General features: G+C 44.3%; 1 protein-coding gene across 1 annotated transcript in view; it reads left to right on the plus strand.

Annotated features, from left to right (window-relative positions):
- DZIP1 (DAZ interacting zinc finger protein 1) overlaps window positions 1-14,876 on the plus strand; it is a 52,350-nt gene that overhangs the window by 22,772 nt on the left and 14,702 nt on the right. Inside the window, exons 9-13 of the mRNA XM_090258824.1 lie at window positions 2,185-2,325; window positions 2,727-2,775; window positions 4,184-4,240; window positions 8,170-8,226; window positions 14,045-14,104. Coding sequence (XP_090114950.1) covers window positions 2,185-2,325; window positions 2,727-2,775; window positions 4,184-4,240; window positions 8,170-8,226; window positions 14,045-14,104 — 364 coding nt within the window. The remainder of the gene's footprint in view (window positions 1-2,184; window positions 2,326-2,726; window positions 2,776-4,183; window positions 4,241-8,169; window positions 8,227-14,044; window positions 14,105-14,876) is intronic.

Below are 14,876 nucleotides of genomic sequence, written 5' to 3' on the forward strand. Positions count from 1 at the left end.
CCCTTGTCCTCCTTGGGGGATTTTCTTAGCATCCACTGGGATAGAAAAAGTCATTTTTAGTCCTCGCTCAGGAGAGCTTTTTGACTTGGTTCAAACCGATGCTTGTCCAACCTCATACAAGCACTTACGGGGGGGCAGGGGGGCTGCAGTGTATTGATTGAGAGCATTACCTTTTTTTAAAAAATGTGATTGGGTTATTTTTAGAGCAGTTTTAGGGTCACAGTAAAACTGAGCAGAAAGTACAGAGAGTTTCTAAATACTCACTGCCCCTGCACCCCACGATCAACATTCCATACCAGAGTGGTCTGTTTGTTACAATCAATGAGTTTAAATCGGTCAATACATCATTATCATCCAAAGTCCAAAGTTCACTGTAGAGTTCACTTTGGGTGTTCTGCATTCTGTGAGTTTGGACAGATGACATGTATCCCCCGTTATGGTATCACACGGAATAGTGTCCCTGCCCTGAAAGTCCTCCGTGCTCTGCCTGTCCCTCCCTCTTTGCCTCCAGCCCCTGACCTTTTTGCTGTTTCTGTACTTTTTCCTTGTTCAGAATGTCGTATAGTTGGAACCATCAGGATGGAGCCTTTCCAGATGGGCTTCTTTCACTTAGCAATATGCATCTGAAGTTCCTCCTCGTCTTTTCATGGCTTGATAGCTCATTTCTTTTACATTCAGAAGACTGTTCTGGTGTCTGGGTTGACCACCGTTCATTCATCCACTCATTTCATAAAGGACACTTGGGTTGCTTCCAGATTTTGGCAGTGATGAATGAAGCTGCCATGTACATCTGTGCAGGCTTCTGTGCGGGCATGGTGTCATCTCCTTGGGTTAGATACCAAGGAGCGGGATTGCGGGATTGTATGGTAAGAGTATGTGTGATTTTGTAAGACACTGCCAACCTGTGTGGGAAGGTGGCCGGACCATTTTGCACTCCCAGTGGCTGCTCCCCATCCTCCGCAGCATTTGGTGTTGTCAGTGGGCTGGATTTTAGCCATTCTAATAGGTACACAGCTGTTACTTTTTGATTGGATGATTTAGTTCTTTAAGGTCCTAGGGGCTGCTGGATTGCATGCAAGTGTTATTTATGAATATCCTTCATGACAGAGACACTACATTTGGGAGCGTTGACTTTGAAGCCAGATGTGAAAGTTCAAGTCTGGGCTCTTCCTCCTTCAGCTACTTTACCTCTCGGGACAGGAATTTCCCTGTCTGTACAGTGAGGTCAAAACTTGTGTCCCAAAGGTCATGGTGTGGATTCAACAAGGGGACATGCTCAACACAGCCTCTAGCACATGGTCAGTGTTCGTTAAAAAATAATCAAGCAAGTTACAACACGCTGCTCCAGAGGCCTTTTGTACCCCTCACGGGCATGGTTACCCTCCCCTGCTTATTTGATATGCACATCCCTGTCTCCATTTCATGCCTTCGAATGTCCTTAGCTCCAATTACCAAGCCCCCCCCACCCCCCCTTAAGTAACTATTGACATCACTTTAAGAATCTTTCCTTAAATTATTGAAAACAAATTCTGATTGAATTCTTTTCCTCCAATATATGATCCTCCAAGACATTAAGTCTCCAGAGGTGAATCTGCCCACGCATCTTTGGATCTGTCTCTGCGTCTCTCCCTTTCTTTCTCTTCCTTCAGCCATTCCTTCTTCCCTCTCCTCCTCCTCCTCTTCCTCTTATTTCCTCTTCCCCCCTCCCTCCAACTTCCTCTTCTCAGTAAATACTTATTGAGAACCTGCTAAAGGCCAGAGATGATGCTCGCTGCTGGACGTGTAAAAATAATCAAGAGGGGCTCTCCAGCCCAAGGAGTGTACGTCCGGCCCAGGGTGACAAAGGTGGACGTGGGAAGGACAGGACTGCGTAGGGTTGGAGCCGCTCTGAGGGAGAAGCCTTGGTCCTTTATCGCCCTCCTCCCTGTGTTAGTTCATGCAGTGGGTTCAAGTTCGCTCAGCCATTCACAGGATCAGCGTTGCCTGGCGGAGCAGCCTGGGGACAGACATGGAGCCCCTTGTAAAGCCAGGGCATTGGTACCCAGTGAGGAGAGATTTACTCCGTGACCTCATGTGCACAGATGACATCGGGCCAGCAGAGAAGGCAGAGCATGTACCCACAGACTGCCGAAGACACTCAGCATGCTGTTTGCAGACCGATGCCTTTCTTCATTTTTTTTCCAGCTCCTGTCCGATATAGAGAAACTTCGAACCTTAGTGATAGACAACCTAAATGCAAATAATGTTTGCTACAAGAAAAGGCTGGAGGAGCAAGAGCAGAGACTCCAGGAACGGAACGAGCTGATCATCAGTCAGAGGCAGCAGGTATTTTTGGCTCTGTATCGGCACTTTTTTCTTGAAGCTGTGTAATTTACCTAGCCCCCCTGTTTTTATGTTAGAACATGTGGAAGTTGGATAAGACAAAGAAAATGGAATATTTTTCCCCCGTCGTTTGTGAAAGTAAATTCAATCCAATGATTTTTAAAAGACTGCAGAGCAGATTTACTCAATGAGAACTCAGAACGAATTTGAAGATGGATAAGAATTTCTTTCAGTAGTTGCTTTGAGAAGCAGCAGAACCCAAATGCTGCCTTCATAAACCTTTTCTCCTGCGTCTTTGGAGGATTTCGTGAGAAGCTGAATTTCCTAAGTCTGTCTGTCCATTATCCGTTGCGTCCCTGTGCAATTTCAAACATGTGTCTCTAGAAGACTGTTTCTCTTTGCAGATTAAAGAGTTTACCAGTAAACCAGTAAACAGTGTCACCGAACCCAAAGGTAAGCAGCCCGGGGGCCTGGGGCTAGAGGCAGGGCAAGACGCTGGGCATTGGGAGGATGTGGGGCCCTGACTACTGTTGACATGCCTCAGGTCATTTCAGTTCGGGTGATTTGTTATCACAACCCAGGAAGGTGAACATTTTTAACCCTTTGAGTGCCATGCATAATTCGAAATTTGGATCACCACAAGAAAAAGTTATATCCATATATAACCTGAGGTACCAAAAAAAAAAAAGAGAACAAAACATAAAATACGAATTATGCCACTGTTATTTACATCGAAAAAAAGAGTCGTTGGGAGCGACGCTGGCACTCAGAGGGTTAAATACCTGAGCTGTTGTTGAATGGCCTTGTCTGTTTTTTACAGAATATTGTTATGCTCATTAATCCTTTACGGTGCACTAGATGGATTGAAAGGGTCTGGAGACAGGCTGGGCTCAGCTCCTGTCTTCATAGCTTTGTGAGTCTGTGCCTTGTTTACTCAGCTCTGAAGTTGGAAAAGTAACAACTACATGTTAGGCTTCTTCCAGGGATCACATGGGTGGGAAAAGGGCACCTATTAAACATTCATCAGTGTTAGCTCTTGTTATGGATATTAAACTCAATTATTTTATTTTTTAAATCTTTTTATCTTCTTATTGAATTTATTGGGGTGACACTGGTTAACACAATTATCCAGTTTTCAGGGGCCCCGTTCCACAGCATATCATCCGTACACTCTATTCTGTGTTCACCACCCCAAGTCTCCGTCCATCACCTTTCACCCCCCACTTATTTGGGCTGAAGTGTTTGTTCTACGCATAGTGAGGGCGTAGACAGCCTACGAACTAGCAATGATAGCACCCCCTTATATACCGTGCAAGAGATAGGCTAGATGGGGAAGAAGCAGCCCGAAGTACAGGGTCTCGATCAGACGTAAAGCTTGCTTCTGCTCGGTCTCCCTCCACGTGACCCCGGCTTTGGTTCCTGCACGTCTCAGGTTGTGAAGGCGTCTCTCTCTCTCTCTCTCTCTCTAACTGGGGATTGGAAATGGGCGTACGGGCTGGGTTTCTCTCTGTTGCAGAGGCCTCAGGAAACACACCGCCTTAAACACTCGTTTCCTTGTTTTGCGAAAACAATTTGGGAAGGGTTGTAGTTTCCTACAGTTTATCTTTGAATAGTGAGAATTTGTATAGTGAGGATACCTGTATAATTACTTAGTTGGCATATGTATTTGACTGAAAAGTATTTTTAGGAAAAGTGAGCTTTGTAAGGATTTGTTAAACACCTTTACTCAGTTGGGTGAGTCACTATATGTTGGTAAAGTTCTTTTATTGTTTTGTGGGGGAAAGAGATGAGGGTAAGTGCTGGCAAAATAGAACGCATAGCTTGTCAATTTTGTTACTAATTTAGTCTTATGTTATTTCAGGGACTTCTTCAGCATGGCAAGCTTTTGAACCTAAGCCGACTGCTTCAGCTGTATCTAGTAAGTTTCTATAACCTCAGAATTTTAAAGATATTTTGTAAAGTGTTAAACTGATACATAACTTCTACTCTTTTTCGGAGACTTTTCTTTGAAAACCAATGTGTTTGGACGTGCCATGGGGATCTATTTTGATTGCTGGCTTTCCTGTAGTTCTAAAACCCAAGACTGTAGACACCTGTGTGTCCTTGTGGTGACTTTGATTAGCCACCCTGATTATTTTGCAGTTCACCTAGTAAAGGGACAACTACATGTCCATCGGCATCACTCCAGTTTGCACTTTCCGGTTTCCTGAGGTGGCCCACTGTGCGGAGAGGTGACTTCAGGGTGGCTGCCTCGTGTTGGCCTCACAGAAACTACTGGTGTCGCGGGCTTTGGACCAAGATTCCCTGTCACTCCTGGAGTTCGGCTCACCTTGGCTGTCTCCCAGAGCTGTCAGGATTTAGTTATCATCCAAAAAAGACGTCATCTATATTATTTTAGAGCCCATTCGGTAGTCTTCTTAATTGGAGATATTTTTGTTTCCATTCAAGAAAATTTAAGAGAGGAGCAAGTAAGGGAGCAGGTGATCAGGGAAAGGAGGGAGGACACCCATGTGAACAGAGATCTGATTATGATGGGAGGGCCTGGGCGGAGGCTGGTCACTGGGCAACACTTTGTTATGCGGGCCCAGGACTGTGTAATGAGGAAAGAACATGGATGAAGGTCATTGCGAATTTGGCGCCATTGACCCCACATGCTAAAGGTTTGAAAGCACTCAGCTGTCTGAGACGCTTCTTGAGGGCTTTTGCTGTTGCTTTTGGAGTCTGCAGGGGTTGACAGGAGCCAAAGGGGGGGGGGGGTAGTTATTCTTTTTTTTTTTTTTTAACAGTACAGTTTGTTTTTATTTTTTAATTGTATTTTATTGATTATGCTATTACAATTGTCTTGATTTTTCTCCTCCTTTACCCCCCTATCCACCCAGCACCCCTCACTCCCTCAGGCAATCCCCACACCATTGTTCATGTCCATGGGTCATGCTATAAGTTCTTTGGCTTCTCCATTTCCTATGCTGTACTTTACACCCCCAAAGCTATTCTGTAATGACCTCTTTGATCTTCTTAATTCCCTCCCCTCTTCACCCATCCCCCACACCCCTTCCCATCTGGCAGCCATCAAAACACTCTTGTATCCTTGATTCTATCTTTGTTCTTCTTGTTTGTGTAGTTTGTTTTTTAGATTCAATTGTTAATAGATTTGTATTTTTTGTCATTTTATTGTTCAGAGTTTTGACCTTCTTTTTCTTAAATAAATCCCTTTAACTTTTCGTATAATAAGGACTTGGTGATGATGAACTCCTTTAGTTTTTTCCTGTCTAGGAAGCTCTTTATCTGCCCTTCGATTCTAAATGATAGCTTTGCTGGGTAGAGCAATCTTGACTTATAGGTCCCTGCTTTTCATGATTTTGAATATATCTTGCCAATCCCTCCTAGCCTGCAAAGTTTCTTTTGAGAAGTCAGCTGACAGTCTTATGGGAACTCCCCTGTAGGTAGCTAACTTCTTTTCTCTTGCTGCTTTTACATTCTCTCTTTATCTTTAACCTTTGGCATTTTAATTATGGTGTGTCCTGGAGTGGGCCTCTTCGCATCCATCTTGTTTGGGACTCTGTGCTTCTTGGACTTGCATGTCTATGTTTTCAAATACATTTCCAATTTATTGCTCTTTCTCTTCTCCTTCTGGCTCCCCTATGATGTGAATGTTGGACCTCTTAAAGTTGTCCAGAGGCTGCTTATAATTTCCTCATTTTTTTTGGATTCCTTTTCTTCTTGTTGCTCTAATTGGTTGTTTTGTGCTTCCTTATGTTCCATATCATTGATTTGATTTGCGGCTTCATCCACCCTACCATTGTTTCCCTGTAAATTGTTCTTTATTTCAATTAGCGTATCCTTTGTTTCTGAGTGCATCTTTTTTATGCTACTGAGTTCCTTGAGCATCCTTATAATCAGTGTTTGAAGTCTGCATCTGATAGATTGCTTATCTCCATTTCGTTTAGCTCTTTTTCTGGAGTTTTGATCTCTTCTTTTATTTGGGCCATGCTTCTTTGTCTCCTTGTTTTGGCAGCCTCCCTATGTTTGTTTCTGTGTATTAAGTAGAGCTGCTTTGACTCCGTGTCTTGGTAGTGTGGCCTACTGTAGTAGGTGTCCTGTAGGGCCCAGTGACACAGCCTCCCCTGTCACCCAAGCTGGGTTCTCGAGGTGCACCCTTTGTGTGGGCTAAGTTCATCCTCCTCTTAAAGATGAATCCTGGTTGCTGTTGCCAGATCAATGGGAGGGATTTACCCAGGCCAGTCAGCTGTAAGGACTGGCTGTGACCACTGACCACCAACCTCCACCCTTCGTGAAGGGTCATCTGTTACAGGGGCAGGTGGTGGTGCTCTGACGTGGTCTGTAGCTTCCACTCAGTGCACCGCCCTGGGGTTTCCCACGTGGTGCAGGCCAAGGTCAGCCCCCACCTGTGTTTTGCCCGGGGCCACCCTGCCTGAGCTATAAAGCCATCTGAGATGGCTGCTACTTGTGCTGGGCTTGGAGATTCCCAGGTGAATCCAAGCTGTGAATCTAGGCTGGCTGCTGCTCGTGCCGGGCCTGGGGCTCACTGAGGCCAGCTGTTGCCTGTTTGATAAGATTTAGAAAGTTGTGGAACATGAGCCAAGACCAGCCATTCATGTGGAAAAGCAGCTTGGGTGGGCTCATACTTTGGTTGGGGTGGGTCAAACAGTGTTAGCCAGGATGATGGAGTCTCAGATACGGCACCAACTTGCCGGCTCTGTTGGGGGAGGGCTTAGAAAAAGGACAATGGCCTCTGCACGCCTTGATGCCAGACCCTTCAGTTTCTCCCTGTGGACCACTGGTGCCTTTCAAGCTGCTACCCCGGTGCTGGAGCTCAGAGGGAGGGAGTCTGAGTAGCCGAGTCCATGTGTGGGTTCTTTAAGAGGAACTGCCTTGGGCTCCAGAAGTTTCTTCCATCAACTCAATCCTGGCTGGTTTTTGCATCCAGAAGTTGTAGGGACTTATCTTCCTGGCTCTCGAACCCTGGGCTGCCGGGCCTGGTGTGGGGCTGGGACTCCTCGCTCCTGAGATATCCCTCCCGAATTTCTATTCACCACACGTAGGTGAGGGACCAGCCCGTTCCGCATCTGCACACCTCCTACCAGTCTGGTGGATGTGGTTTCTTTAATTCCGTAGTTGTCAGACTTCCATTCAACTCAATTTCTGACCATCGTGAGTGATGGTTGTTGTGTATTTCAGTTGTACTTTTGATGTGGTTGTGCAAAGGGTAGAGCCTTGTCTGCCTACACCAACATCGTGACCAGAAGCAGGGGTGGTAGTTTCAATGCAGAAGAGTAGGGAAGAGGGACGATGAGAAGCTGGGCTTAGATCTTATGAAATAAAGAAAACACTACCTTTCACAGAAGGATGAAAGGTTAAAAGACTCTCAGTTATTATTGTTCATACTTTGATTATGCTTGGCATAACATTGAAACAATAGCATGTTCCAATAAAGCTTTATTTATAAAAACAGGTGGTGGCTTGGTATATCTCTCAGACTTCAGTTTTCCAAACTCAGTAATTTCTACTGGTTAAAGTTAATCGGTGTAAAGTAATCAATATCCCAAAGAGGCATATTATGGGGTGGCGAACTTTGTTCCCCTTCACACAAACCTGCGAATATACTAAAACCTCTTGAATTGCATATTTTAATACGGGGAATTGTTTTTCAGTAAGCTATTATATTAAAAAATTGGTTTAGGTGAAACCTTTGTCCCTTATGGTCCATATTCACCTTTGTCCCTTATGGTCCATATAGATCTTGACTAATTTGAGTAGTATTTGGTTATCATCATGTTCAGATACTTCTGCTTTAATTATAGACGAGTTTTTTTTATGCTGTTTCAGTGAACGCCCCAGCCCCACAGACTCTGGATGCTAAGTCAAGTCTAACAATGGCCCATGGTAAGTTTCAGCTGTGTCCCAGCATTTTATGTGCAGTTTCCAGCCTGAGATAACTTATTAACTGAAAGTGCTTTTCTGTGGGGGTAATTAGGCAAAACAGAAACCATCTTAGTGAATGTCACACGGTGAAGACAACTTTAATCTTTCTATTTAATATCATAAACTGAATGTACCCACCAAAGCCATAAAGTATAAAATAGGTTGCTGGCCTCAGAGATTTTAACTCTGAGTAGTACTTTTCATTATTTATGATTTTTGGTGCAAAGTAGTGGAGTAATACATCCTGGGTGACAGGGTGACTTTCTAGACCAGCCAGCCAGCACATGCCCCAGGGCATATGTGACTGTTTTTATAACTTTTAGTGCAGCTGCAAGTCAACTTTTTTAAACAAACAGTTTCAGGGATTGGTTGGGAAAAAATCCAAAAAAGACATGTGATAAAAACGAAAGAAAAAAAACGTACGAACCCCTGGATGAAATTGCTGCCAGGATTCAGTTGTTGGACCAGGCTAGTGGGGTGGTCATTGTCATTAACATCATCCAGTTGATAAGGTGAACATTCGTAGCCGTGTTTTACTTTTATACAGTTAGGTTTACAGTTTGCATAGTATGTTTTCAAATGTGTTATTTTCCTATGCTCTCTCTGTAGCTCATAAATGAATTAAGATGGGAGGCAGGCCATCTTTTTCCTGTTTTACCTAATGATTCCTTCCTTCCACATTTGTTTTTAGCCTTTTAATTAAACTTAAGTCTATGATCAGTCGAGTTGAACTTTTTGTCTTCATAAGGACTGTGGTCTATATGTGGTGGCCTTTGTAACTATTCCTTTTACTGACTGAATGACTCAGGAAGTATTTATTGCCCCTTATTTTTGTTTCCTAATTTCATTTAGGCGGGTCAGGTCCCTTCCACAGGTGTTCACAATATGTTTTGCAAATTCTCCACACATTAGATGTTATTATTTATAAGTGTTTAGAATATGCAGGGTGGTTTCTTTTTTTCCTTTGAACCAGTAACAGATAAAATGTATGTTGGACTTACATAAGTTTATCTTAATACCGAAATACAAGACAGTTTTCTCTGGCATTATTCTCTATTCATATGATTTTATATCAGGTCTGAAATTTCTCTGTTGCCTCCTTTCTGGGAGTTGATTTTTATAAAGCAATTGCTGGCCACTTCTCTTTTGTACTACAACAGTACTTGGTGTTTTTTTTCTCTTTTTTTCTACTTTGGTAGAGTTAGGTTTCTGTATAACATTATATATAAGGTCCACATGTTCTCTGTTCTGTATTTTTGGTGCCTGCTAAAGGACACATAGTCTGTATGTCAAGCTGTCTGGGGTTAGTTCAAAGGTCCTGCCAAATCTGTTGGTCCTAAAGCAACGCGTTCCATCTGGACCCTGCCCTGAATGGGCCAGGGCCGCATGAATCCCAGCTGGTGTGTTTTGGGATTGAAATGCTGGTTTTAAACACCAGCCAGATTTCGCGTGGGGTTTGCAGATCTTGAGTTGGGATCAAAGGTGATTTGTGAGTATCTCCATGGGCAGGAGCAAGGGGAAGGCTTGGCTGGGGCACCTCACCCGTGTTGGGGATGCGGAGACTGTTAGTCGGGTGTCACGTAACCTTCATTAGCCCTGCCACCTCTGTCGTCCCTTTTGTTCCATCTCAAAGCTTGAGGAGGTACTTTACCGGAAGTGATGTCATGATCACGCATCCGTCGTAGGCTGGGCTGCTTGAGAAGCCCTCTTCAGTGGAAATTCACAGGAGGGGGGTTTAGTAGGCGGTGCTGTCGGGCAGTCCGACTCGGGAGTGACACAGTATCTGTCTCCTCCCGTGTTGAATCGACATCTTGCGATGACGCTGGAGTGTCCTCTCCAGTGAAGCTGAAGCTACAGAGCCTGGGCAGGGTGATATGGAGGGTCTGCTGTTGCCCATGCAGCAGACCCCCCCTCTCTTCGCAGCTGAAGGGTCCAAGGGAAAGACGAGTCAATACAGCTTGGCTTCAGGTGCGCCGCAGGAGTTGCCGGTGTTGACTACAACGTCAAACCGCCTTAGGGACTCCGGCTCCGGATTTTCTGTCGGGGTTTACTCCCTTAGCCTTTCCCCTGAAGAGGTATGCCGCAAGGCAGCGGAGGTTTTTTGCAGTCAGAGTTTTCCTTCTCTGATGTGCCCTGACTGGAAGATCGAACCAGCGACACTTAGCTCGCAGGCCGACGCTCAATCCACTGAGCCAAACCAGCCAGGGGGTATAGCATTTATATATTAATTTATTCAGTATTCAATAGATACCTAATATGCACTTGACACTCTAATAGACATTATGTTAAGTGGAGACAGACATAGTTTCCACCTTCATGCAGTTTAGAGATTAGTTTGTGTATTCTTTCATGATGTCAACTTTAGGGTTGTATAGGTGCCACCAGCTCCCCTAATAAACCACCTTGTTTTCTGATTCCTAGACCCAAACTCCTGATAGAAGCTTCTCATTCTTACACTTGATATTCCATAATCTTTCCATCTTGTGTGTGTGTGTGTGTGTGTGTGTGTGTTTCTGAAGGAATGAGGATAGAAATAGGGTTCTATAGGCACCATAGTACTCTGGATGTAGTTTTATAATTGTTTTTATCCTTCTCTTTTAAAGGGATTGGGAGGAGACTGGCTCTTATCAATTTATGGTATTTTGCACATATAACACTGTAGGATTCCATTTCAGGTTTAATGATAGTATAAGCAGTATACTGAAAAACAGCCAATAACATCCATCTCTTTAAATAAGTATGCTGCAGGGCTGAAATAACTTTGGCTTTATTGCTTTTAGACTTCATGAAGTCTGGGTTAAGCTCTTGGCTATGTTACATCTGAGAAATACAGGTAGACTCTTAAGAAGCTACACCATCGTCTCTCGAGACAGACGGCTGCCGACGATGTCGGGCAGCCGCCTGTGAGAGGTGCAGCTGCCCCGGGGCACTCTAGAGCTGGGATGGGTGCTTCCAGATTTTCCTGGGTCCAGCTGATCTGTTATCAGATGTGGGTTTCCCCAGGAAGGGTGTTTGTAGGGGGGGTGGGGGGGAAGGACTCCCTTCTGCTGCAACAAAGCCAGAATACAAACAGAAGGTAGCAGGAAAGCCCTAGAAGGTAATTTATGGTGCAGATGAATTATCTGGCTGAGCATAGAGTACGCAGAAGAGATTTGAAGGAAATACGGTTGATGGAGACCGTTCGTGGCAACCCCTGAGTCGACTGTGTCTGTGCAGGCCTGTCCGTGTGGCACTGTGTAGCCACAGAATGTTCTGATGCTGGACAAGGCTGGATTGGAGAGCTGGGCTTCAGGGAGCTTAGCCTGACCAGCATGCGTTCAAAGAATCAGAGCTGGGGAGACCCATTGGGAATGTTAGTAATGGTCTACGGTGAGATTCCTCAGCTAGGAATTGGGGCATGGTGATGTAACAAAAGGGAGTGGACCTAACAGCTGCTCCGTGGAATTGGTGGAGAGGCTGGACAAGGGGCTGGGGGGCAAGGTGAGGGCAGAGACAGAACACGCCCTCGGATCCTAGGTAGATGGCAGTGCTGTTTGGAGAATCTGGAAGACAAACTTAGTTCCAGGAAGGGAGGCATCATGGCTTCATGACCACAGCCTGGAGTTCAGAAGCAGGCAATCTGGATTCACAGCTGACCCATAAAACAACAGGGTGGGTTTGCTTGCCAAATGGGGAGAATGGTAACCTTAGTGGGTTATGGAAAGAGTCAAATGAGGCAAGGCCTTTGGAGCAGGAGCCGTGAGCAGGTGGTTGGCTAAATGTGAGCTTGAAGGGTAGGGACGATGACGCCCAGCAGAGTCAGCCAGCGGGAGAAAGGGCTGAGTACCCGTCTGAGAGTTTTTCTTCTGGAGCTAAGAGTAGGACACTGATAGAAGGATTTTTCTGGAACCATCCAGAAGATTCAGAGGGGCGACCCAAGCCTGCAGGCATTTCAGCTCTCATCCTGGAAAGCTCAGCTCAGGACAGGAACAGAGACTTTCAGAAGCTGGACATGTGGCTTATAGGAACGTAAGAATGGCAGGCACTTCCCTCCCCTCTCGGGACGTTAGCCTGCTTGTTCTGGGAGCTGGGGTCTGTCTGGCTGACCTCACGTCCTTCCTCAGCCCCGGTAGTAGGCACCCAGGTTCAGGGTCAGCAGGAAAAGTCAGAATTTTGAGTTTTTCCTGACTCAAGAGAAATAAGTCATAGAATTCTCCCTGTAACATAATAATAAAAAATACGCATATGATGATTTTTGAGATTTTGTAGAACTTTCCCCAGAACTTTATTTTTGTTGTTTTTGTAAGTAAAATAAAATAATACACCATGTGACATAAAAAAACATAAAACCTATTATCCTCCTAAAATTTCTGTTTTCAGCAGGTCAAACTAGTACCATAGCCTATTTGTGTATCTTTAAATCCCGCTGTCCAGCAGTCGTGGTACATGGATGGACCTGAATGCTCCTTAGCAGGGCTGCGCTCCTGTTAAAAACTAAAGTGCACTCCTACTTACTAATAGTCTGTCTCCCAAAAGTTTATTTGAAAGTAGTTTAAAATGCATTTCTCCCATACAGGCAATCTTAGATATGTTGACTAAGGTTGCTGGCCAAGCTATAAGAGCCTGTTTATATAGACCTAAATATGACACATGTACTTAATTGTATGTACCTATTATGTATGTGTGTATTTGTATATGCCTAAAATAGAGCACCAGAAATACCCTTTAATAAATTAAAAGCCAGATCTTTAATGTAGGAGATATTAATCTGGACTAATAACATGCAAAACACTTAGATCCAGGCCTGGTGACCTGGTGGCCCTCAGTCATTGTTGGCCATTGTTATTGTCACCTCTCACAGGCTCTGGGCTCTGGCAGTAGGGTGAAATGACCTCTGCCCTCTGGGTGCAGGTGGAGAGCTCCCTGGGGAGGTACCCTGAGATGGTTTCCAAGCTGAAGATGAGTGAACCACACCCCCCCCCCCTTAATGAGACTCCCTAGTTACATTTCATTCCATGTCTAATGCCTGAGGACCTAGTGTTAGACCTCCATCCAAAACCTGACCTTCCCCTTGAAGGCACTTACTCTTCATTGAAAGGATGGGGTTTGGCATTAACCAAGCCGCGCCCGTGGGTTTCCTTGTGTCCATACAGTAACCTTGACCTTCCCCGCCACTGCTCTGGGGTGGGACTGGGAAAGGCCCATCGTCACCTGTCACTTGTCTGCAGCCGTGCCCTGGTGCCTCTGGGAGCAGAACTAGGTCTTGGAAAATGGTTTGGGGACATGGAGGTGATTAAGAATGGGTCCTAGTCCTGCTGCTGACCCTAGGGACACCTACTGTTGCGCTTTACCATCCCAGTCCTACAACTTGAAGGCTCTGGGACTCGTGAGAAGTGGGAATCCCAGGGCCCTGGACATTTTTTATGTTTTTTTTATCTTGGGGAATGGAAATATTTTCATGAACTTTCTATTTAGCCACCCAGTCCAGGAGCGTCCTTGTGCCTTAAAAGAATCCTGTCAGGCATGAGGTTGAATGAGTGCGAAGCCTTAACTTAAACATTAAAAAATATAATATCCTGAGAGTACAGTCAGTGGAACATCCAGAGAAAGAGAAGAAGCCATGGAAAAGTGAGCAGCTTTAACTGGCTGCCTCGGTATTTTTTCTTTCCCCGTAAATTCTGGCTGTGTCAGACGTGACTGAAACACTGTGGAACTATAGCTTTCAGAGTTGTTGGAAAGTCAACTAACTCCACTTTGCTGTTGTCCTGTTTGTTCTGTTCTTATCTTTCCTCACCAATAGAGCAGGCATTCTCGTCGCACGTACTGGAACCAATAGAAGAACTTTCAGAGGAAGAAAAAGGTAACCGAGGGCTTGATCAGGATTGTATCTGCTTGGATTATATTTAGATGCTAAAACCCAAGCCTGGAAGACAGGAACCACGGGCTTTTCTCACACTGTGTCAAAGTTAGGGAAGACGCGTAGGTTTGGATTATATTCTCAATCTACGCATAGTGTTTATTTTGTCCTCTTACTCCCCTAATAGGCTGTTCTATTTTCCCCGGCTTTATTTGATTCTTAGCGTATGAATAAGTTCCCTGTGTCAGGGAACTGGAAAACAATGGAAGCCTTTATGTCAATGCGGGTATTTTCTGATCAGAGGACAAGGGGACACACGTTGGGTGCCAGATGATACAAAAATATTCATATCATGCTAGTTATTTCTTATACCCTGAATCTGTGAAATGAATGGGTCAAGTGCCCGCTTCAAACATTATTTTTAATAGAAAGGAAAGCATAACATTTAAGCTCTGAATGTGGAATATTTATGTGCAGAATAATGTTTTTGGTGGAATTTGGGAACTGTTATAGGTTTCGGGAGATAATTAAAGTACTACTACTTATTTGGTAGTTTTCAAAATTATTTTCTAGAAATTAATGTTTGAAGCTTATGAAAATTATTTTACATTATTAAGATATTTTCTAATGCTAGACCTGTTTCTAAAACAATTATATTTGAATCAGTTTATCATAATTTTCTCCTTAGTAATAATAACACTTTACCATATATCACTTCTTTAGGAGAAAGCAAATTGTTAATATTTATGTGGGTGCTGGTTTTGTCATTTTTGTT

Source organism: Furipterus horrens, unplaced genomic scaffold (genome assembly GCF_987537825.1).
Source record: "Furipterus horrens unplaced genomic scaffold, mFurHor1.1.pri manual_scaffold_12, whole genome shotgun sequence".
NCBI classification, from domain to species: Eukaryota; Metazoa; Chordata; class Mammalia; order Chiroptera; family Furipteridae; genus Furipterus; species Furipterus horrens.